Here is a 25,240-nt window from a genome sequence, read left to right on the forward strand (position 1 = left end):
ATTTACCTATTTATTACATGGCTTAGGAAACCGATTTACTAAATGAACAGTACATTTATTATGTCTACACAAACATTTCATTATTGAGAAATTGGGAAGATTGTTAACACATACGAAACTATAAATAAAATGTATGTTAACAAATAAAAACAAAAATTATATACTTTCCTACTGCTTCACTTCCACAGAAATCTATCCTTATGAACTCTAAATTATCAATCATGTAGTAATCTAATAGTGGATTTTTAGGTTTCTTTATTTGTGTAACACATATTAATTTGCAATAATCATTTTATTTTTAAATTGATATTTAAGTCACATATTTAAATACTAGTTCACCTTTAATTTTTTTAATTGAGTTCTAACATATAGACTAAAATGTACAAATTTTAAGTGTACAATTTTGACAAACTATATGCCAGTGTAATCATCACTCCGCTAGAGGTAGAACATTTTCATTCCTCTTTTTGTTTCTTCATGGTTCCTAAAATAATAGTGCATTTATAATCAATGGCATGTTATATTTTATTCAAAATGGTAACAGCATTTACACATACAAAAACAGTAAAAAAGCTGAAAGATGTTAAAAAAAATTGTTAGTAGAGATTATATATAACAAACCTCTAAAAGCTGCTTTGGTAAATCCTGCCGCTCTCACTGCTGTCATAGGCCTAGTAACTCCATCCTTAAAAGAACAAAAATCATTTAAAAAGTATTCTTAAATACCATTTATCTCTTATTTACAGTACTGTATGACATATGTATGTCTGTATGACATATCTAACATAGTCCCAATGTTTAATACTGATTTTATTATTACTACCTGCTTATTTGTTACTTCTGCCTCCTCATGTGTCAATTCAACACTTGTTTTTTTTTTCCCCCTATAAAATTTTAATTCCTTTACCTAACTGGGCTTTCTTACAGTTTGAAAAGACAACTCTTATGGATTTTTATATGAGCCTTATAATTTTGGTTGGTCTCCTATATGTCTCCTATGAGACAAATCACAGGAATTATTACAAATGTTAGCATAGAAATAATGGATCCCAGAACACATCTACAAACTATCAGTTCTGTGTCCACTCCTAATGTGATTTCACTTGAGACCTGAGTAAATAAATGAAAAAGATTCTGCCATCAGGATTATGAAGAGTCCAACCTTTAGCTCACTATTGAAGGAATCAGAATCACTATATAAGTAACATCTTTAACATTTTAAAATAGAATACTAAAGAAAAAAACCACTTTGGTAGTAATATTCTAAATCACAAGAAAAGCCCACAATAAAAACCACACAACAAAATACCTGGATAGCCCCTGTCACTGGTCTTCCCATTGATGATGCCAGAGATGTCTTAGACTAATAAACAGAAAAATAAGTTAAAATGATTTTTAAAAAACATACACAAAGTTATAAATATTTTCTTTACAACTTTTTTTGTTCATTCTACTGGCAAGTAAACCTAAGTGTAATTTTTTTTTTCATTTATCACCTGAGGTTATAAACTCAAACAATAAAATTCTAAAACAGATATCAGCAAACTACAACACTTAGCCTTTGTAATTAAAGTTTTAGCCCAGCACAACTATGTCCCATTAGTACACACATTATCTATGGCTGCTTCTGCACTATAGATGCAGAGTTGAGATAACTGCAACAGAGTCCTTCAGTGATTTATCCTTCACAGAAAAAGTCTGCTATCTCCTGTTCTGAAATACCACCCAAACTCAAATTTATGAGTAATACATGATTAGGTTGATTAATAAATACATGTTTCACATGAAACACAGTTATATTACATATAGACTACTTTTTTCATACAAAGGGACATAATGAAGGCAAGCGCCCTGAACCTCTAGGTTCTGAAACCATTTTTTCAGCCCTAAGACATATTATTTTAAGGACTAGGAAACTTTACTCTTCCATCTTTCTGCTACTCCTCTATTACATCATGTAAGCTAAAACATGCAAATTATTAATAATTTCAATGAAATTAAAAGATTTTTCCATTACGAGTTTTTAACACAGACTCTTCACTCCAAAAAGCTCAAATAAAAGACCCAAATACATGCCCCTGAATTTTTTCTTCCATTATATTTTTTCATGTATTAATCTGTATGTTTTAAAAATCTATATAACATCTATATAACATGTAACTTCATATAAAATATGTAACTGAAATACATAGGACTTGGTTACATAGTATAGAAAAATGACAGGAAGTCAATCAACAAACATAATGCCTACAAAGACAAAAAGGTAATAAAATATTTTCTGATATATTTATAATCAAAATGACTATAATAGTCAAAGCTATTAATTAAACTAGACTTTAATAATGTTCATAACTATCCAGAATGGAAAATATATCCAGGTCATGGATTGAATTATAGCCAGAATTATTTCGAACTACCAAAAATGAACTTAATATTTTCAGCTTATGAAAACTTACGCTGGGGCCTCCCTGGTGGCACAAAGGATTAAGTGCCAGCACTATGAAGCAATCTGCAACTACTGCAGCACCAGTTCAATCCCAGCCAGGGAGGTGACCCACACGGTGCAGCAAACCTCACCTGTCTCATCTGCTGCTCCCCTCAGCAGTGTATTTTAGCAGATTCATCTGTTCTGCTCCTCACTCTGTCCCTGGTGAATCCTCTCATTTCCCACACCTCCGGCCTATACCCCAGTTCTTGTATGCATAAATAAATAAATCTTAGAAAAAAAGAAAAAATAAAACTTACCCCATATCCAGTAGCTACAGGCCTAGTAACTGCTGTGCTTGGTATCTTAGCAGTTATCTTGGGAAGGAGGAAAAAACATAGTTAATAGAATTCAGATTAAGCTATAAAACAGAAAAGTAGAAAAAATGGAAAATATATAGTCATCAAGTGAGAAATACATAATATTTAGATTAATTTCTTTTAAATTATACTAAACATTAAGAAGCTCAGGCATTTTCAGTACTGTAAAAGAGACTTTTTCTAATATTCATTTTAAAGAAAAAAAGCCACTTTTAAATGGCCTAAGGTACAATAAGGCTATTTTTTGTTTGTGGCTATCACTTATGCATACTTTTTAGCATAGACATTAGGTGCAACAATTGCCATAGGATTTGGAGAGAGAGAATCACCTCTCCCTCTAATAACTGTGTTTGTTTAATATCTTTGTATTTAAATTGTCTCATTTTTGAAATAAGGATATAAAGTATGCTGATAACAAAATTGTGGTTAGAATCAAATGAAACCAATTAGGTGAAAATGTTCTAAACATGTCAGTTGTTAGCATATTTGTTTGAAAATATTTGATTAAAATATCATTCATATAGGAGTTCTATTTCTAGTTATGATATATTTCTGTTATAAACAACTTCCCCTCTAAGAATAACTGAAAAAGCTGGGGATACAATAGCATTTTTGTAAAAATTCAGTTTAAATATATGGACAACCATGAAGGCAGTGAAGCATTACCAAATATCAAGGTGAGGAAAAGAAGGGAAGACTAGAGAAGTGAGCCTGTATTTGGGGCCACTTTTCTCCTAGAGGAATATGTTAATTTCAAAAGCAGGGCTAAGAAACTGATTGTAACTTTTTACATTGACAGGAATGAAAAAAACATTGGAGTTGGGAGTCTAAACCAGGTAGACCTGATAATTCACTAGGCTTTAGATTGTGATCTCAAAGATTATTACACTCTGAAAGGTGAAAACAAAGGCTACACTGTGAAAGGTGAAAAAGACTGAAAGGTAAATTAGAAGAGTATCAGTCTGAATAAGTTTTTAAAGCCTGATTTAGAATCATCTCAAACATAAAATCATTTCTGATGTAATAATGGGTGTTTATTTTGTGTTGGGTAAAGCTGCTGGTGTCTTAAGCGAAAGCAGATTGTGTCTAGAGAAACTGAGGGCAGAAATCAATTCACATAGAGAGTTGTGCTATCCAATAAAATTTTTCTACAGTGATGGAAATGTTCTGTATTTGTCCTGTCTGATAAAAAAAATCACCAGCCATACGTGTCTGTTGAGATATCAAATGTGGTTGGTGCTACATGGAACTAAATTTTTAAATTTTACTTTATTTTATATATTTATTTATTTATGCATACAAGAGCTGGGGTACAGGCCAGAGATGTGGGGAGTGAGAGGATTCACCAGAGACAGAGTGGGGAACAGAACAGGCAGACTGACTGAAATACACTGCTGACGGGAGCAGCAGGCGAGACAGGAGAGGTGTGCTGCACCATGTGGGTTGCTCCCTGGCCGGCCGGAGAGCTAACTCATGCTGCAGAGGCTGTGGATTGCTTCATAGTATGGTGCTTAACCCCTTGCACCACCAGGGAGGCCCCCAAATTTTACTTTATTTTAAATGTATTGATAAATAGTCATATGTGGCTAGTCATCCTCATACTTGATAGCACAAACATATATGGCCTTTATTTATTTCTAAAACTTCTCAATTACATGTTTGGTATTCATTCAAAACAAGACATATAAGAAGCAATACTACCTAACTAAAGGCCAAGAGGTACAAAAGAATGGAAAGAAATCCTAGGAAGATACATCTAATGGACATATCAGACACAGACTTTAATATAACTAGTCCAAATATCTTCAATTAATGTAATAAAAAGATTGAAAAGTTCAGCAGAAAACTGGAACCAAAAAGAACTGAAAAACAGGTATAAATCATTTAAAATTCTGGTATTGGCCCAGAAATAGTAAAATACTAATTAAAACTAGACTTCAAAAAATTAAAAATGGATATTGTAATCACAGGAAATCAGTAAAAGAACGGTTAAAAAATGTAAATTCCCTAGATAACAGAGGAGAAAAATGGAATAATAAAAAGCAATTAAATGAAAGAAGAGAAAATGAAACAGAGGCATCAAAAAACCAAATAGTAAGAAAATAAATTTCAGTAAATGTAACCGCACTCCATACTTCACCTAAAAAAAAAGATATTAGCGCGTATTTAAAAGTATAACTTGCGGGCCTCCCCGGTGGCGCAGCGGTTGAGCGCTGGGTTGCTAAGCTGCGCGCGGCCTCTACGGCGCCGGTTCGATCCCTGGCTGCTCCCCGGCCACCAGAGGAGGGTCCCACATGGCGCGCAGACCTCTCCTGCCGCCCGCTGCTCCCCTCAGCAGTGTACTTCGGTCCTTCTGCCTGCTCTGCTCCCCGCTCTGGCTCTGGTGAATTCTCTCGCCCTCCCGCGCTTCTGACTGTACCCAGTGCATGTATAAACAAAAACAAACAAACAAACCAGCAAACAAATAAATAAAGCATGCCTCTATAAAAAAAAAAAAAAAAGTTTAAAAAAAGTATAACTTGCCCAACCTGGGCCTCACAGTGTCTTGCTTCTTATATTAGAGACCCTCACTTAACTCTTAGGTATGCACCCCTGTCTCCAGTAATGGCTGATAGTTTCTTGGGAGTAGACAGAGGCCTGATCCACTACCTTATAGGACCTAGTTATTCACCTTGGGTACCTACCCACACTGGGAAGTGCACCTGCCTCAGCTTGATGGTGCCACCCAGCAGAGCAGACACAGCCTGGGCCTTTCAGTGCCTTGTCCAATATCAGGAACTCTCAGCTACCTCAGGAATCTTCGGCAAGGCTCTCCCTTCCTGACCACCAGAAACAGGCCCTGAGCCACTGCTGGCAGAGGTGAGGTCCCAACAACTCAGTCTTCAGATTTACCAACCCCTCTGCCCACCCAGCCACTAGAATACGGCCTAAAAGAGCATTGGAGAGGGCTCTAGTAATATCCCAGAACCTACAAGACCCCAGTACCTGCACCCAGTATCAAGTGAACAACCAGAACAGTGGGGGGAAAGGACTCACACACAACAAAAGCCCCAACTACAATACACCAAAACAAAGCAAGCAATGAAAAGGAAAAACACAAATATCCAAGGAAACCCTCAGGGAACAATACACTACAGAGAAAATCAAGCTCTAGAACCCAACAAAACTGACAAAGAAAAATTCTTCCTTTCAGATGAAAAATTCAAAATTTCCATAATCAGAAAGTCAAAAAACTCAAACAAAACTCAGAAAAACAAATCAGAGCTATAAGAGAAGATGCAGGAAAAAAAAAAAAAAAAAAAAAGAATGCTATGAGAAACATAATCAATGAACAAAACAAGATCAAAACTTTAAATAAGAAAATAAAGGAAATTCAGGATGTTAAAAGATCAATGGAGGAGCTAAAAAATTAGGGCAAAGTCATGAAAATAGAAAATATATTACGTAAGAATTATTCAGTATTCTTGAAGATACAGATACAAAACTAACCAAGAAAATAAAAAAGAAAGAGAGATACAAAGGAAAAGGAATGAAGAAACACTTTGAGAATTATCAACAGGAAAGAAAATAGAAGAGTCATAGGAATCCCAGAAGGAGAAGAAAGAGATGAGAGATGAAAAACTATCAAGGAAATAATTAAAGAAAACTGCCCAAACTTGAAGAAAGAAATTAAAACACACATACAGGAAGCTAGAAGGATGCCAAACTATCACAATGAAAACTACAACAAGACACATTGTAGTAAAGCTTTCACGAGTCCAAATCAAACAAACAAAAAAAAAAAGAAGTTGGGCCTCCCCGGTGGCGCAGCGGTTGAGCGCTGGGTTGCGAAGCCTCTGCGGCCTCTGCGGCGCCGGTTCGATCCCCGGCTGCTCCCCAGCCACCGCAGGAGGGTCCCACATGGCGCGCAGACCTCTCCTGCCGCCCGCTGCTCCCCTCAGCAGTGTACCTCGGTCCTTCTACCTGCTCTGCTCCCCGCTCTGGCTCTGGTGAATTCTCTCACCCTCCCGCGCTTCTGACTGTACCCAGTGCATGTATAAACAAACAAACAAATAAATAAATAAATAAAAATTCATGCCTCTTTAAAAAAAAAAAAAAAAAGTTGATAAGAGGGGAAGAAATAGATAACCTTTTAGGTTAACATCAGACTTCTCTAAAGAAACACTAAAGGCAAGAAGAGAATGGAGTAACACATTCAAAAACTCCAAGACAGGGTCTCTCTGGTGGCTCAAGGGTTGAGCGCCACACTATGAAGCAATCCGCAGCCTCTGCAGCCAGAGTTCGATCCCCAGTGGGCCAGGGAGCAACTCACATGGTGAGGCAGATCTCTCCTATCTCACCCGCTGCTCCCCTCAGCAGTGTGTTTCGGTCAGTCTGCCTCTTCTGTTCCCTGCTCTGTCTCTGGTGGATCCTCTCACCCCCCTCATCTCTGGCCTGTGCCCCAGCTCTTGTATGCATAAATGGATGAATCTTTAAAAAAAAACCCAAAAACTCCAAGACAAAAAAAGCCAGTCAAGAATACTTTATACTGCAAATGCTCCTTCCTATGTAAGGAAAAGGTAAGCACATTCTCGGAGAAACAAAATCTTCAAATTTTGTCACCCACTTCAGTGGGTGCTACTACTAAACACCCACTCCATGGATTATTACAAGAAGCCTTAAAAACCTAAATGAAAAGAGGAATGAACAGGAAAAACTGAACAAGTTAGTGAATGAACCACAAAACGATAACAAAATGGCAATAACAAACTTCCATTTATGAATAATCACCCTTAATGTAAATGAACTAAACTCACTAATAAAAAGCACAATGTGCCATCTTAGATTAGAAAACAATCCAAGTTTCTGCTGCCTCCAGGAAACACATCTAAGTTTGAAAGGTAAACAAAGATTGAAGGTAAGGAGTTGGAAAATAATTCTACTAGCAAATGGCCCCCAAATGAAGGCAGGGGCAGCCACACTCATATCAGAAAAATTATACTTTGATCTAAAAAAGGTGATGAGACATAGATGGACACTATATAATAAACTAAGGGGACAATACACCAGAAAGACACAATACTCATCATATATACTCACCAAATGAGAGAGCACCAAAATACATTAGACAGTTATATCATCCATGAAAACACATATGCGGCAGGAGATTTCAACACATCGCTCTCTCCAATGGATTGCTCAATGAGAAGGAAAATAAAAAAGGACACAACAGACCAAAATAAAGATTCAGACAATATGGGCCTAACAGACATCTACAGGATAATGCACCCCAAATAAACCAAATATACATTTTTCTTAAGTGCACCTGGATCATTCTCCAGGATTGACCACATACTGGATCACAAGGCAAACAGCTTCAATGCATGAACACTGAAGCCACACAAAGTATCTTCTCTGACCATAAGGTATCAAATTAGTAATCAACCACAAAAAGAAAGCAAGGAGCTACCCCATTACATGGAGACTGTACAAAATGTGACTGAAAGACCAATGGATTAATGGGGTAATCAAAGAAGAAATTAAAAAATAACTTGAGACAAATAACAATGAAAAAACAATTTCTACAATGTAAGGGACACAGCAAAAGCAGTTAATACGAGAAAAGTATACAGCAATACAAGCCCACATCTAGAAACAAGAAAGAACCCAAAGAAACAACTTAATCTTCCATCTGGAGAAATTAGAAAAAGAACAAAAACCCTCAAAACTCAGTAGAAGAAAGGAAATAATAAAGATTAAAGCAGAAATAAATTAAATAGAAATAAAAAAGGACAGTGCAAAAGATCAATGAAACCAAAAGCTGGCTCTTTGGGGGAAAAAAAAAACCAAACCACAACACAAAACTCTGGGTAGGCTCACAAAGAAAAAGAAGGAGAAAACTCAAATAAATAGGATCACAAATGAAAGAGGAGAAATTACAACAGACACTGCTGAAACCCAGAGAATATTAAGACATTATTATGAATTTATATGCAAACAAGTTCAGCAATCTAGATGAGATGGACAAATTCTTAGAATTATACAATCACCCAAAACTGAATAAAGAAACAGAAAACTTCAACAAACCAATCACAAGTAGCAAAATTGAAAAAGTAATCAAAATCTTCCCCAAAAACAAATGCCTGGACCAGATGGTTTCATAAGTGAATTCTACAAAATGTTCAAAGACGAACTAATGATTATCCTACAAAAATGCTTTCAAAAAATTGAGAAAGGTATACTACCAAATATATTTTATGAAAGCCACATTATACTAAATACAGAAACCAAAAAAAGATAACACAAAAAATGAAAACTACACCAATCTCCCTAATGAACACATATGCTAAAATCCTTAATAAAATCTTAGCAAACCAAATCCAACAATGCATTAAAAGGATTATACAACATGACCAAATGGGATTTAGTGCAGAGACATAAGGATGGCTCAACATCCAAAAACAATTAATATAATTCACCATGTCAACAAAAAGAAAAATAAAAACCATACGATGATATCAATAGATGATAAAAAGCATTTGATAAAAGTTCTGCATCCATTTATGATGAAGGCTCTAAAAACACTTTGGATAAAAGAAACATGTCTTAACATAATGAAAGCCATACACAAACATCCCATATCTAACATCATTCTCAATGGTGAAAAACTGAAATCATTCCCATTAAGAGCTGGAACAAGAAAAGGATGCCCACTCTTATCATTGCTTTTCAATACAATACTGGAAGTCCTAGCTAGAGCAATTAGGCAAGAGAAAGACATATAAGTAATCCTAAAAAATCCACAGACAAATTAAAACAATAAGCAAGTTCAGTAACATAACAGGTTACAGAATCAATACATAAAAATCAGTAGCCTTCCTAATATGAAGAGGAAGAAATTAAAAAAAAAAATCCCACTAACACTTATACCGAAAAATGAACAAATACCTGTAAATAAACTTACGCTGCTCATGTATTGGAAGAAGTAACAATATCAAAATGGCCATCCAACCAAAGGCAATTTAGATATTCAATGAAATTTGAATAAAAATCTGAAAGATATCCTTCAAACAAATGGAGCAAACACTGCTGAATTTCATATAGAATCACAAAACAACAACAACAAAAAAAAAAAACCTAAACAACCAAAGCTCTCCTGACTAAAAGGGGAAAGAATGGAGGCATTACACTCCCAGACTTCAAACTAAACTACAAAGCCATAATAATAAAAACAGCATGGTACTGGAACAAAAACAGACACACTGATCAATGGAATTGAACTGAAAGCCCAGAACTATAGCCACACATACATGGTCAACTATGACAATGAAGCAAAGAACACATACTGGAACAAAGAAAGCCTCTTCAATTAATGGTGCTGGGAAAAACAGACTGACACGTGCAAAAGAATGAAACTAGAACACTATCTCACCCCATACACAAAAATCAACTCAAAATGGATAAAAGACTTGGATGCAAGAAGAAAACATAGGCAAAACACTCCATAGTGTTTTGAGCATTTGGATTGTATCTGTTTTTGAGCATTTGGATTGTTTTGAGCATTTGGATTGTTTCTGTATCTTACCTATTGTAAATAGTGCTGCGCATAAAGGGGCAGGTATCCTTTTTAATCAATGCTTTTGTGTCCTTTGGGTAGATTCCTAGGAGTGAAATTGCTGGGTCATATGGTACCTCCACACAGCTTTCCAAAGCGGTTGGACCAGTTTGCATTCCCACCAGTGGTGTAGGACAGTTCCTTTTACTCCACATCCTCACCAACATTTGTTGTTTCCTGTTTTTTGAATATATGCCTTTCTCACTGGCATATGGTTTTGATTTGTATTTCCCTTATTATAAGAGAGGTTGAACATTTTTTCATATACTTGTTGGCCATTTGCATTTCCTCTTTGGAGAAGTGTCTTTTTAGCTCTTCTACCCATTTATTGACTGGATTGTTTACTTTGTTTTTGTTGAGGCTTATAAATTCTTTGTCTATCTTTGTGATCAGTCCCTTATCAGTTGTATGGAGAGCAAAAATTTTCTCCCAATCAGTAGGGTGTCTCTTTGTTTTGGTTAATGTCCCTTTTGCTGTACAGAAGCATTTTAATTTTATGTAATACCAGCTGTTTATGTTTTCCTTCATTCTGCTTTGTGTGATGAATCTTTAGGGATGTTACTGAGATATATGCCATGTAGTGTTTTACCTATATTTTCTTCTATGTATTTTATGGTTTCAGGTTTTATGTGCAATTCTTTTACCCATTTTGAGTTGGTTTTTGTGCGTGGTGTGAGGTAGCAGTCTAGTTTCATCCTTTTGCGAGTGGTAATCCAGTTTTTGAAGCACCATTTATTGAACAAACTGTCCATGTTCCATTGCATATTCTTTGCTCCTTTGTCAAAGATCAGTTGTCCATACAAGTGTGGCTTTATTTCTGGCCTCTCTATTCAGTTCCATTGGTCCGTGTGTCTGTTTTTGTTCCAATACCAGACTATTTTAATTATTTTGGCTTTGTAGTATAATTTGAAGTTTGGAAGTGTGATACCTCCACTCTTCTTTGGTTTTGTCAGTAGGGCTTTGGTTATTCGTGGTTTTTTGTGGTTCCATATGAATTTCATCAGTATTTGTTCTATTTCCTTGAAGAATGTCAATGAAATTTTTATTGGAATAGCATTGAATCTATAAATTGCTTTTGGTAGGATGGCCATTTTAATAATGTTAATTCTTCCAATCCATGAGCAGGGGATGTCTTTCCATTTCTTTGTGTCTTCTTCTATTTCCCTTAACAGTGTTTTATAATTTTCGTTGTATAGGTCCTTCACTTCTTTTGTTAGGTTTATTACCAAGTATTTGATTTTTTTTTTGTTTCAATTATAAAAGAGATTTTTTTTTCTTACTTCTTCTTCAAATTGATTGTTGTGTATAGGAAGGCTGATTTTTGTGTGTTGATTTTGTATCCTACTTTACTAAACTGACTAATTATTTTGAGTAGTTTTTCTGTAGAGTTTTTAGGATCTCAAAAGTATTTCTTAATTTCTTCTTTGATCTCCTCTTTAATCCAATGGTCTTCCAGTAGTGTGGATTTCAATCTCCATGAAGTGGGAGCATTCCTTTGCTTTCTTCTCATGGTTTATTTCTAGTTTGATGACTTCATGATCAGAGAATAGTTGGTATGATTTTGATCTTAATGTATCTGTTGATGTTTGTCTTGTGGCCAATATGTGATCAACCCTGGAAAACGATCCACGCGCACTTGAGAAAAATGTTTACTCAGATTTTTTGGGGTGTTGTGTCCTATAGATGCCTGTTAAGCTCATAAGGTCTAGGTCTTTATTTAGGGCCCTAGTGTTCCTGTTTATTTTTTGTCTCATTGATCTGTCCATTGGTGAGAGTGGGGTGCGCTGAAGTTCCTACTCTATTTGTATTTTCTCTGATGTCTGTTTTCAGAACTGATAATAATTGTATGATCTATTTTGGCGCTCTTTCATTGGTGAATATATGTTGATGAGTGTTATAGCTTCCTGATGTATTGTCCCCTTAGTCATAATGTAGATTCCAACTATGTTTCTTCTTACCTTTTTTATTTTGTGGTCTATTTCATTTGATATAACTGTTCCTGCCATCTTTCTTGGCCCATTGCTTGTAGGATTGTTTTCTAACCTTTTTCTTTTAGTCTATGTTTATCTTTTGTAGTTAAATGTATTTCCTGGAGATAGCTGAAAGTTGGATTTTATTTTTTTGATCCAGCCTGCTACTCTGTCTCTCTTTTATTGAGGAGTTTAGTCCATTTACATTGAGGGGTAATATTGATACATTGGCCTCTGTATTTGTCATTTTGTTTGTCTTTTTGTGATTTTATCCCTTATCTTATTCCGTTCTTCTTATTCATTCCTCTGTTGGTTTTGTCTTTAGGACTTCTTGTAGTATTTTTTTGGAATGGGGTTTATTAGTAATGTATTTCTGGATTCTGTTAGTCTGAGTAGACCCTTAATTTTCCTTCATAGAGAAAGGAGAGCTTTGAGGGATAAAGTATTCTTGGATGTTATTTGTTGCCCTGGAGTTTGTTGAGTATGTCACTCCATTCTCTTCTTGCTTGTAGTTTTCTTTGGAAAAGTTTGATGCCAGTTTGATTGGTTCTCCTTCATAGGTTATCTGTTTCTTCCCCCTTGGCAGCTTCATTAATTTTTCCTTTTCTTGGACTCTTGGGAACTTCAGTATTATGTGTCTTGATATATTTTTCCTTTCATTGTGGTAATTTGGTGTTCTTTAGCTTCCTGGATGTCTATTTTCATCTCCTTTTCATGCTGGGAAATTCTCTTTGATTATCTCCTTGAATAGTTTCTCAGTTCTTGGTCTCTTTCCTCACCTTCTGATATTTCTATAACTCTTATATATTTCCTTATTTATTTACATATACAAAGAACTCCAACAACTCAACAACAATAATAATAATCCAATTAAAAATAGATGAAGAACTTTATCCATTAAAGAATGGGCATTTTTAAAAATTTATTTATTTATACAAGCACTGGGTACAGTCAGGAGCACAGGAGGGTGAGAGGATTCACCAGAGCCAGAGCGGGGAACAGAACAGGCAGACCGACGGGGTACACTGCTGAGGGGAGCAGTGGGCGGCAGAAGAGGTCTGCGCGCCATGTGGGACCCTTGCCTGGAAGCCGGGGATCGAACCAGCGCTGGAGAGGTTGTGGGCAGCTTCGCAACCCAGCGCTCAACTGCTGCGCCACCGGGGAGGTACCATAAAGAATGGGCATTCTTTTAAAGATGACATACAAATGACCAACAAGATACTCAATATCACTAATCATTAGAGACATGCAAGTCAAAATCACAATGAGAATAACCTCACACCCATTAAAACTGCTACTATCAAAAAAAAAAAGTAAGTGTACAACGCTTGTGCTGTACAATAGTAAAACTGCTATGAACAACAGAATGGAGGTTTCTAAAAATATTAAAAATAGTATTATCATAACATACAACAATCCCACTTCTAGGTATATATCCTATAAAAGAAAAGAGAGATCGGCTCACCTAAGTTCACAGCAACGCTATTCATAATAGCCAGGAGATAGAAACAATCTAATTGTCCATGGAACAAAATGTAGTAGATACATACAATGGAATATTATTCAGTCTTAATAAAGAAAGAAATCTTGTCACATGCCTCAACATGGATGAACCTTGAGGACTAAAGATTAAGAAGCTATTTTAAAAAAAGACACACATTATGTGATCTAAAGAACAGAATATAGAAAGATGGTTGTGAGGGGACAGAGTGTAAAAGGAGTGGGAAGGCTTTTGTTTAAAGGTTATAGTTTCAGCTTAGGAAGATGAAAAGAGTTTGGAGTTCCGTGTCACAACAATGAGAATACATTTAACACTACTTAACTATATATTAAAATATATTTTGAATGTAAATTTTATTGTGCTTTTTACCACCAATTAAAAAAATTCACTTACTGGAGGTCGTCTACCATGACTAGTCCTCACAGCTTGCTGAAAAGCTGTGTCATTCTCCAATTCCTAAAATGAAAAGGCAAATTAAACCTTCAACAAATGAAATGAGAATTTTTTTTAATGTTTAACCTCTTCTGTTTAGCGCTCATGACATCCTGTAATTAATCTTACCCCATCTCATGACATCCAGGTAGAGGCCCAAAGACTTGGTCCTCAAACCTCCCCCTTCACACTATCCAAAATACCAAGTCTCCTTTCTCCCCTAGGAGGAGAAATTCAGATAATGTTAGTTCTTTTCAAGGACATTTTATTGGTCACCGTTTAAATGGCTGATACCATACCACCTGGCTAGAGATCAAGTACACAAAGATTTGGTCTTTCGTCTGTCTCTTTCTTCCAAGCAGCTAGAGTAATAAGAACAGAAAATCACATCTCTTTCTCTTCCTTCCTCTCTCTTTGTCCTCTCTCCCATTCTTCCTCCCCTCTTTTATATGCTGGGACCATGGCTAGTAGCCCTACCTGAGAAAGCCTCAGAACAGAAAAATCCATATTCTCTTCAAGCAAAGGGGCACACACCTTCTCATGTTCCACTTTTATCTGTCCAAGAAAAGTGAGTTTTCACCTCACTAGAGAGCTAAAGTCTAAGAGTCAGACTGGAGATAAAGTAGGCAAACAAAGTGCTCCATGCAGTCCAACTTGTGTTGCCACTTAGAACAAATGCTTCAACTGAAATAAAATAGTATGTTTTCCTAATTCCTATATAGACTTATAGTCTCCCTTGGAAACTCTGAGGAAAGTAACATTAGTAAAGGGCAGGATGCAAGTATTCCTGGATTTCATGTACCAAGTGTCATTTTTAGACTCCCTCAAAAGCACCCAGTCTTACCAATCACCAATCATCTAATCAGCATCTTCACCAACACAAACTCTGACTCTAACCCTTCATAATCATCTCATGAACAATTCTCACATTTAACTCCGATTTACTTCATTCTACATCCCACAAAAATATATATACTGATTATTAAAAAATAAATACAAACAGTACCTTTAAAAAGTCATTATCAATTAAATTTTTAAAAAAATTCTGCAACAAAGTGTTTATATAACAAGAATGTTAATACAATAAAATTTAAACATGATTTTATTATGTGTAAGCATTCTCCTTTAATTTTACTTTTAATAATCTTTATAACCTTCCATATCAACTGATAAAATCTTAGAAGTACACAATTCTAATTTACTCAGAGAGACAAGGTAACTTTTATATGAAACATAAAGACAAAGGCAACCTCCAACATAATTAATTATTACTCTGGCAGACCTCTCAGGAAAAAGTTTTCTAATATTCCTAAACTATTAGTAAATTTTGACTAATAGTTTCATTAAGTTCATTAAGTTGTAATTAAATGACAACTAAAAGGAATTGTCAACAAATTACAAATACTAATTAAAGTAACATTTGTAATTTTTTCTCTGTTCATGATTTAATAATTTACATAATCCATGAACATCTTAAGCAACTATTTCAAGTAATTCAATTATATATTAAACTTGCTGTTATTCCAATTACAACAAAAGACAACCATGGGCAGACCAAATATTTTTAATATACTACATAATTTATTTTCGTTCCTGATATTTTGAAATTTTGTATCAAATTAAATAATGAGGAGTTATAAGGTTTCTCTGGTAATTTAAAAATAACCATATTAATGATCTATCAATTCCACTTCTACGGCTCTAAGGAAATGTTTCATCAAAGAGAAAGACATACAAGGAATTCAAATAGGAAAAGAAAAAGTAAAACTATCACTATTTGCAGACAATATGATAATACACATAGAGAAACCTGAAAACTCCACAGAAAAACTACTCGAAATAATATCAACCAGTTTAGTAAAGTAGCAGGATACAAAATCAACACACAAAAATCAGTAATCTTCCTATACACAACAATCAATCTGAAGAAGAAATCAAGAAAACCATCTCTTTTATGATTGAAACAAAAAAAAAATCAAATACTTGGGAATAAACCTAAAGAAAGAGATGAAGGACCTATACAAAGAAAATTATAAAACACTGTTTAAAGAAATAGAAGAAGACACAAAGAAATGGAAAGACATCCCCTGCTCATGGATTGGAAGAATTAACATTATCAAAATGGCCATTCTAGGGGCTTCCCCAGTGGTGCAGAGGGTTAAGCACAGCGTTGTGAAGCTGTCCGCAGCCTCCGCAGCACTGGTTCAATTCCCAACTGGCCAGGGAGAATCCCACATGGCGAAGCAGACCACCCCTGTCTCGCCCGCTGCTCCCCTCAGCAGTGCCTTCGGTCCGTCTGCCTGCTGTGCGCCCCGCTCTGTCTCTGGTGAATCCTCTCACGCTCCCGCGACTCTGGCCCCCCAGCTCTTGTATAAATAAAAATAAATCTTTAAAAAAATATAAAATAAAAAGCCCATCCTACCAAAAGCAATATACAGATTCAATGCTATTCCAATAAAAATCTCACTGACATTCTTCAAAGAAATAGAACAAATGCTAATGAAATTCATATGTAACCACAAAAAAACCATGAATAGTTAAAGCCCTACTGATGAAAACAAAGGTGAAAGGAGATATCACACTTCCAAACTTCAAGCTATACTACATAGCTATAATAATTAAAACAGTCTGGTACTAGAACAAAACAGACACATGGACCAATGGAACCAAATAGAGAGGACAGAAATAAAGCACACTTATATGGACAAGTGATCTTCGACAAAGGAGCAAAGAATATGCCATGGAACATGGACAGTTTGTTCAATAAATGGTGCTGGGAAAACTGGACCACCACATGCAAAAATATGAAACTAGACCACTACCTCTCACTGTGCACAAAAATCAACTCAAACTGGATGAAAGAACTGGACACTAGCCCTGAAACCATAAAATATATAGAAGAAAATACAGGTTAAACACTACAGGGGGGTGGGGGGCGGGAGGGGAGGGATTGGGGTCAGAATGGGGGGATTGCAATTGTATGGGGAATATAAAAATAAAATTTATTAATTAAAAAAAAAATACTACAAAGCATCTCAGTAACATCTTTAAAGACTCATCACTCAAAGCAAAGAAAGTCAAGGAAAAGATAAACACCTGGGATTACATCAAACTGAAAAGCTTCTGTACAGCAAAAAAGACATTAACCAAAACAAAGAGACACCCCACTGAATGGGAAAAAGTCTTTGCACTCCATGCAACTGATAAGGGACTGATCACAAAGATAGACAAAGAACTCACACAACTCAACAAAAACAAAGTAAACAATCCAGTCAAGAAATGGGCAGAAGAACTTAAAAGACATTTCTCCAAAGAGGAAAGGCAAATGGCCAACAGGCATATGAAACAATGTTCAACATCTCTTACAATCAGGGAAATGCAAATCAAAACCACACTGAGACACCAGTAAGAATGGCACCTATCAAAAAAACAAGCAACAACAAATGTTGGTGAGCATGTGGTGAAAAAGGAACTCTCCTTACATTGCTGGTGGGAGTGAAAACCGGTCCAACCACTATGGAAAGCTGTCTGGAGGTTCCTCAGTCTACTAAAACCAGAGCTACCATATGACATGGCAATTCCACTCCTAGGGATCTTCCCAAAGGACACAAAAACATTGATCCAAAAGAACACCTGTAACCCTATGTTTATTGCAGCACTAGTTACAATAGGCAAAAACTGGAAACAATCCAAATGCCCTAAATAGATGACTGGATCAGGAAGATGTGGTATATATACACAATGGAATATTATTCAGCAATCAAAAAAGATAAACTCCTGCCATTCGCAGCAATGTGGATAGAGCTAGAAGTAATTATGCTCAGTGAAATAAGCCAGAAGGAAAAAGAAAAATATTGGACGGTTTCACTTATAACAGGAATATAGGGGAGCCCAGTAAGACATCGGTGTAAAAAAATAACAACAGTACAAAACACAACAAAGCAAAAACAGACAATTATAAATCAGAGACATCCTACAGGGGAGGAGGAGGGAGAGCCATCAGATGGAGGGAGGGAGGAGCACAGGGGGCTGAGGTGATGGTGCATGGGTACATTGGTGAAGGAAACTCTATGGGGACTACACCTGAGGGGGTGGGGGGAAGCAAATATTGTTTAAAAACGAACAATGACGTAAAAAATAAAAAAATTAATTAAATTTAAAAAAGAGAAATGTTTCGTCAAAATACAGAAAATTACTTTTACATTTAATTGCTCATTGCACTGTTGCTATTTACAGCAGCAGAATGTTACAGCAGCAGAATACTGGAAATAACTATCCTGAGATCAGAAATGGTTTTAATCAACTGTATATATTCAGTATTAAACAGCCATTAAAATTATTTACTGAAATTTTTATTTTGCTAATGATGTCACTGAATGTAAAAAGCAAAAATAAAAGTAAATGCTAGTTCAATTCCAAACACAATAAAAGAAAACTGTATATGTATGCAAGGAAGAGAGACAGAGCAACAAAATATTAACACTTGTTATTTCTGAGTGATGGGATTATGATTTGGTTTTTGCTTTTTCAATAATGAGCATGTACCACTTTTATAACCAGAAAGAGGGAGATTTCAATGGTTTTCATAATTTATATCAACTCAGGAAAATTCTCGTTTTAATCTAGTTTTTTAATCTAGTTTTTTTTATATCTCTGTGTGAGTGTGTGATTGTATACAAGTAAGAAAACACCTACATATATAGATATTAAAGTAAGAGAATACACAAAACATCAGATGATATATCTAATATAGGTGATTTTGGGTGACAGGATTTATCTTATTTTGTTTTATTCCCCAATCTTCTGTCTTCAGATTTTTCTAAACTGATCAGTATCTCCTAGATTTTTATTTCACATCTATTTTCATTCTTCCCTTCTTTTCTTTCTAGGTCTCAAAATCATACACCATCATTTCACACCAAAGGAAAAAACAATAAAAATGCCTAAAAGCTATATGAAAAACTAGAGTGAATGAGACTTCCTAAAGTCCTATAATGGTAACATTTGATTCTTAAATACTAGCAAGTAAATTAACAACCACATCCTCTGTCCTTACTTTTTTACACACTAGTTGAAGATAGCTTCATCTTTGGACAAGTTGGAGACTATACCTCTCACACTGATGCAAACAGATTTATAACATTCAAATATTGTCCTAGTAATGATTCCATTTTAAAAATTATATACCACTAAATAATGAGCAGATCTAGATTTGCTGACATAAGTGGATATATTAAAAAAGAAAAAGCAGGTTACAAAACAGTATGATGCCACTTTATCCAAAAAGATATAGACATTTGCATAGGACACATTTATTAAAATAAGCCCTATAAGTTAAAGACTATCATTGGGTGATAGTCTTTATAATTATTTATATTTCCTAATTTTCTATAAAATACTTGCGCAATTTAAAGAAAAATAACTCTATATGACATTTCAAATTTAGAGCATTAAAAAAATAAGTGATCTAATTAAGTTTTTCAGTTTACACCTTCAGACAGCCAGTGCTGAAGAATACAAATGTATAATTGATCCATATTCATTTCTATAACCTTTCTCATGATCTTTCCTTCTGTTACAATTGGAAGTTACTGAAGTTCAGCAATTGTAATTTTTTAGGTTTTTAAAATCAGATCACTTAAAGCACAATAAAGCAGAAGCCTCAAATCCAAAGTTTTCATGAACCAGGTGACTGACAAAGGTCATTGGAAAGTCAATGATTTTTTTCTTACCTCAGTATCATAGGTTGGATTGTAATCATTATAACCAGAATAAAGATCATCTTCATCTGTCTCTGGGGCCAGGTGTACATTTTGCATCATTTGTACCTATGAAAATCCAATACTGTAAATATCTTCTGGGTGTAAGAAATGATTCTTAATTATAATAAAATATAACAAACAACTTTTCTGGGAAAATTTATCTTTACATCTTTTTATCACTTAAAATTTTTTTCCACACAAAGTCTCAAACTAAGTGTCATTCATTCATTCATTGCCCTCTTTTTCACATTTATTTCGTACCTACTAGATTAAGAGGACAGGACAGACACTAGAAGGGGTACAGTTGAATATCCTGATTTTCAAGGAGTTTAGATGAGACAAAGCATTATACCAGAAGAAAGATATGTTTCAGTCAATTATAAAGCAAAGCAGGAACCAATATACACCTTCATGGCTAAATTAAAAAAAAAAAAAAAACCAACACCACAAAATGCCAGTTAGGATATGGAGGAACCAGAATACACATACATGGTTGGTAAGAGTGTAAAATCATACCATTTTGCTAGTCTGGCAATTTCCTAAAAGCAATATGCACTAGCTTATGACACAATTCCATTCAAAAGTATTTTCCCAAGAGAAATGAAAATCATGTCTACAAAATGCTATGTACAAGAATGTTCATATGACCTTTATTCATAACAGCTAAAAATTAGAAACAGACCAGGAACCCATCAACAGAATGAATGAGCAAAATGTGGCCTATTTATACAATGAAGTACTATTCACCATTAAAAAACATATAACGAATGGATGACATATAAAACAATATGATGAATCTTAATTATGTCGAATGAAAGAAGCTTTACGCAAGACATAATGCATTGCTTCATTAATTTTAAGTTCTAAACCTAACAAAAGTGGTAGAAAACAATTTTTTTTTTTTTAATACAAGAGCCACGGTATAGGCCAAATGTGTGGGAGGGTGAGAGGATTCACCAGAGACAGAGCGGGGAACAGAAAAGGCAGACTGACGAAATACACTGCTGAGGGGAGCAGCAGGTGAGACAGGAGAGGTCTGCTCTCCATGTGGGTTGCTCCGACCAGCACTGCAGAGGCTGCGGACAGCCTCACAGCACTGCGCTCAACCACCTGCGCCACCAGGGAGGCCTGGTAGAAAACAATTTTTAAGCAGTGGTTGCTTCATAGGGTGGAGGTTAGGGACTGAACAGAAAAGAACATGACAGCATTTTCTGGGGTGATGTTCCCTATATTGATGGGTTTAGATTACACTGGTGTATGTATTTGTTAAAACCCAGCTAATAAGCACTTGAGGTTTCTGGTTTTTCACTGTAAATTTTTTCTCAAAAGAAAAAATTGTAAACAAATACTGAACAATAATAAATATGAATATTTAAGTACTAAAGGGAGAGCTAGCTTAATATATGTACTTTAGTTTGAAATACAGAAAAGATGAATTGGTAGATGGACAAAGGAATGGATAAGTGGACAGATAAACTGCAACTATAGAAAAAGTTAAAGGTAGAATCTATGTAACAGCTATGATATTCATTACACTTTTAACTACTGTACCTCTGAAAATTTTCATAATAAAATATTGAGGAAAAAATACAAGACAATAAAGTAGATGTTAAAGCTAAGTAAAATAGAAACATGAGAGAAATGTAATTATTGCATACATACACTTCAATATAATTGTTAGCTAATCCTTCAAATTGAGCTGGGGTGGGGGAAGACTAGTTATCCATGAAATGTAGTATCAGTCTAACTTAAAATACATATTTTCTTGAATGTTTTTATAATTTTAAGTGTGCGAGTAAATTCCTACAAAAATTTCAGCTTTACCTTATTGCGCAACATATGTCCTCATCATCTTTTAAAACTTAGTTAGTAAATCCTTGAGATATAACTCACATCATAAATTTTAAGCTTTTAAGATACAATCCAGTGGTTTTTAGCTTTTATTCACAATATAATGCAATCATCACTACATATAATTCCAGAACATTTTCATCACTCCATAAAGAAGCCTGGGCCCTTCAGTGATTACTGTTCATTCCTCTACAGCATTTATATACTTTCTGTTTCTACAGATTTGCCGATTCTGCACATGTCATATAAATGTAATGATCAAATATGTGGTTTTGGTGTCTCTTTTCTTTAGCATGCTTACGAGGTTCATCTATATTGTAGCATGTATCGGTACTTCATTCTTTTTCACAGGTGAATAATATTCCACTGCATTGGATATATAGGACTTTACTGTACTCACTGGTTAACGAATTATTTCCACTTTTGGCTACTGTGGATAATACAGCTATGAACAATGGTGTACAGGTCTTAGTATGGACATATATTTCCAATTTTATTGAGTATCTACCCAGATAGGTCATGTAGCAACTCTATGTCTAACTTTCAAAAATGTCCATAACATTTGACATGCCACCAGCAAGGTATGAAGAATCCAATTGCTCCATGTCTTGGTCTACTGCCCTTTTTGATTAAAGCCATTCTAGAGGGTAAAAAATGGCATTTGATTGTGGTTTTGATTTGTATTTCCCTGATGACTAATGATGTTGAGCATCTTTTCATATACTTATTGACCATCTCTGTGGAAAAATATTTCTTTGGATGCTTTGCTTATTTTTTAAAAAATTGGGTTATTTGTCCTTTGAGACATAACACTTATTCTGAATACTAGGCCTTATCAGATAAACAATTTGCAAATATTTTCTCTCATTCTATGCATTGTCTTTTCACTTTCTTGGTGGTGTTCTTTGAAACTAAGTTTTTTATTTTAATGATGTACAATTTACCCAGTTTTATCTTTAGTGGGTTGCGCTTTTGGTGTCACATATAAGCAAACAATGCTTATTAACACAAAGTCTAGAATTACACCTGTTGGGCCTCCCTAGTGGCACAATGGGTTAAGACGCAACCTATGAAGCTATCTGCAGTCACTGCGCACGATTTTTGTCCCCAGCCAGGGAGCTACATGGTGCAGCAAACCTCTCCTGACTCGCCCACTGCTCTTCTCAGCAGTGTATTTCAGTCAGTCTGCCTGTTCTGGTCTCCACTCTGTCTCTGGTGAATCCTCTCACCCCCAACACCTCTGGCCTGTGCCCCAGCTCTTTTATGCATAAATAAATAAATCTTAAAAAAGAAAAGAATTACACTTGCTTTTCTTCCAAGAGTTTCATGGTTTTATTTCTCATATTTAAGTCTTTTGAATTAATTTCTCATTCCTTTTGGAAATGAAAATTAACTACTATAATAGCAAATATCAGTCGGATTGAAAGGTTTACTCCAAAAAGTATTAAACATCATTAATTGAAGATATACTAAATATTTTAACTGAAAAGCTTTAGTTCAGATAATGCTAAACCAGTGGTTCTCAAATTTTAGGTAAGTAGCCTAAAGATTTCTTAAAATACAGATTGCTTTTTCCCCACCAGTAGTTTCTGATTCAATAAGTCTTGGGTTGGGGTCATCTCCAGCCCTTCTGTCTCTTTTGAAGGTGTATTTCTAACAATTTCTCCAATGCTGCTGATACTGTTGGTCCAGGAATAACACTTTGAACACTGAAGTACTGTGCCTAACAAGAACTTCAAATTCTATGTAAATCAGTTTAGCTTACACAAGTAACATGAAAACAAGCAACTTTTAGAACAAGAGATCCTTCCTGCTGGCTTGCAACCAGACTGTAAAGAAAATTGTATACAAAAGAGACTTCAGCTAAACAGAGATGAACGTGAATACATAATTATAAAGATGTAGAAAACCAGGCCTGGAAAAGCATAGTATCCATGGCTCACAGCTGTGGGTGACAGAATAATACAAATCAGATTTTCTGAATTCTTCAAGCTACTTCAAAAGAAATTTATACACGCAACAAGCTTCTCATGTAGAAATAATTCGGGGGGGGGTAATTCAACTCAATATAAACTAAGTGCAAGAAAACTTTTATAAAAGTAGTTTTATGATACTCTTCTATTGATGTTGGATAACTTACAATCGAGATGCCTATTGAAATTCCTCAAAAAGATCACTACCAGAACATTTACCATGCAAAAGAAAAACTTGGATCTTTAGAAAGAAACTTGAAATAACAGTACTTCAAGTCTTCGGCACTGTTTTCTTCTTTGTGAGGGTAAGCATGTACTTTATGCAGGCTGTTCTTTTCACTGATGAAACCTCTTACTAGAAAATTTCAAAGGCTTTATAGACCACTAAAATTAAAGATATTCTCATATCTATGGAATCTGTGAAACCTATCTGAAAGAGCTGGTGAAAAGGTCCGATTTGCTTTCGGATTGCCGGGTGAGGGTCTGAGTCTGGTTTGGGACGCCAGCCCAGAGGAATCACGCTGCCTATCCCCGTCGCAGGGAGCAACACCATCTCCTTAACTATGGAAACCAACTCCCGAGAACTGCCGCCCGTTTCAGACTCGACAGACGTGGCACCCGGGGGATACACCCAGTCGGGGTGGAAGGCGGTCCCAGCGAACGGCCAAGTCTCTTCGCGGCCCCTCCACACACGACCCCACACAACCCCGCGGGCTGGCGGGCGTGCCCAGGGGAGCCGGGCTGGGCGAGCGCTGGGGTGCGCGGGGCCGGCCTCGGGTCTGCCGCGGGCCCCCAGCCGTGCGCCCCCCGCCCGCGCCGCCCCGGGGTGCTCTCTGTCCGGACCCTTCTCCTACCTAGTGGTGAGGGGGCAGGCGCCCGAGAGTCAAGCCCGGGGCCGACGCGGCTCGGCGAGTCGGCTCAGAGCCCGCGTAGCCAGGGCGGGCGGTTGCCAAGCGCGGACGCCAAGGAAGCCGTTCCCACAGTCCTTCGCGCGGGCCGGGCGGGGCGGGCTTCCGGGCGCCGGGAGCGGGGAGCGCGGAGAGGGTTTCGCGTAAGGGGGCTGAGGACCCGGCCGGGGAAGGGACGAGAGGGGTGCCGCGAGTGGGGAGCCGAGCGGCTTGGGGCGGAGGCGGAGCCAGCCCCAGATGGGGCGCGAATGGAGGGGAACGGGAGGCGGGGGCGCCACTCTGTGTGTGGAGGGGGTGGGGAGGGCCCTATGTGGAGTGGGAAGGAAAGACATCCAAGACCTTCTAAATCCTGAGGCAATCAGCCGGAAAGGAGGTTGCCAAAAACACACTAATTCGCCATAAACTGTCTCCTGTAACTACTGCCCTGATTTGGGGGACCTGCCC

The 25,240-nt window shown here is 36.4% G+C and overlaps 1 protein-coding gene across 3 annotated transcripts in view; it reads right to left on the bottom strand.

Moving 5' to 3' along the window:
• The window catches only part of IFT88 (intraflagellar transport 88), a 156,565-nt gene extending 131,711 nt beyond the window's left edge, over positions 1-24,854 (bottom strand). For 2 of the 3 annotated variants that reach the window (XM_037527358.2, XM_037527361.2), the window contains exons 1-6: positions 24,743-24,854; positions 20,035-20,130; positions 14,264-14,326; positions 2,746-2,802; positions 1,310-1,363; positions 622-685 (exon numbers count right to left, since the gene is read on the bottom strand). In XM_037527358.2, the coding sequence (XP_037383255.1) occupies positions 622-685; positions 1,310-1,363; positions 2,746-2,802; positions 14,264-14,326; positions 20,035-20,124 (328 nt within the window). In that variant the 5' untranslated portion in view covers positions 20,125-20,130; positions 24,743-24,854. Of the gene's footprint in view, positions 1-621; positions 686-1,309; positions 1,364-2,745; positions 2,803-14,263; positions 14,327-20,034; positions 20,133-24,742 lie in introns of those variants that run through there. The other variant, XM_054701801.1, reaches the window with a different exon arrangement.
• Positions 24,855-25,240: the final 386 nt, after the last annotated feature.

The sequence above is a fragment of the Talpa occidentalis genome, unplaced genomic scaffold (genome assembly GCF_014898055.3).
Source record: "Talpa occidentalis isolate TD23 unplaced genomic scaffold, MPIMG_talOcc4v2.1 talOcc4.5, whole genome shotgun sequence".
In the NCBI taxonomy this organism is placed as follows: Eukaryota; Metazoa; Chordata; class Mammalia; order Eulipotyphla; family Talpidae; genus Talpa; species Talpa occidentalis.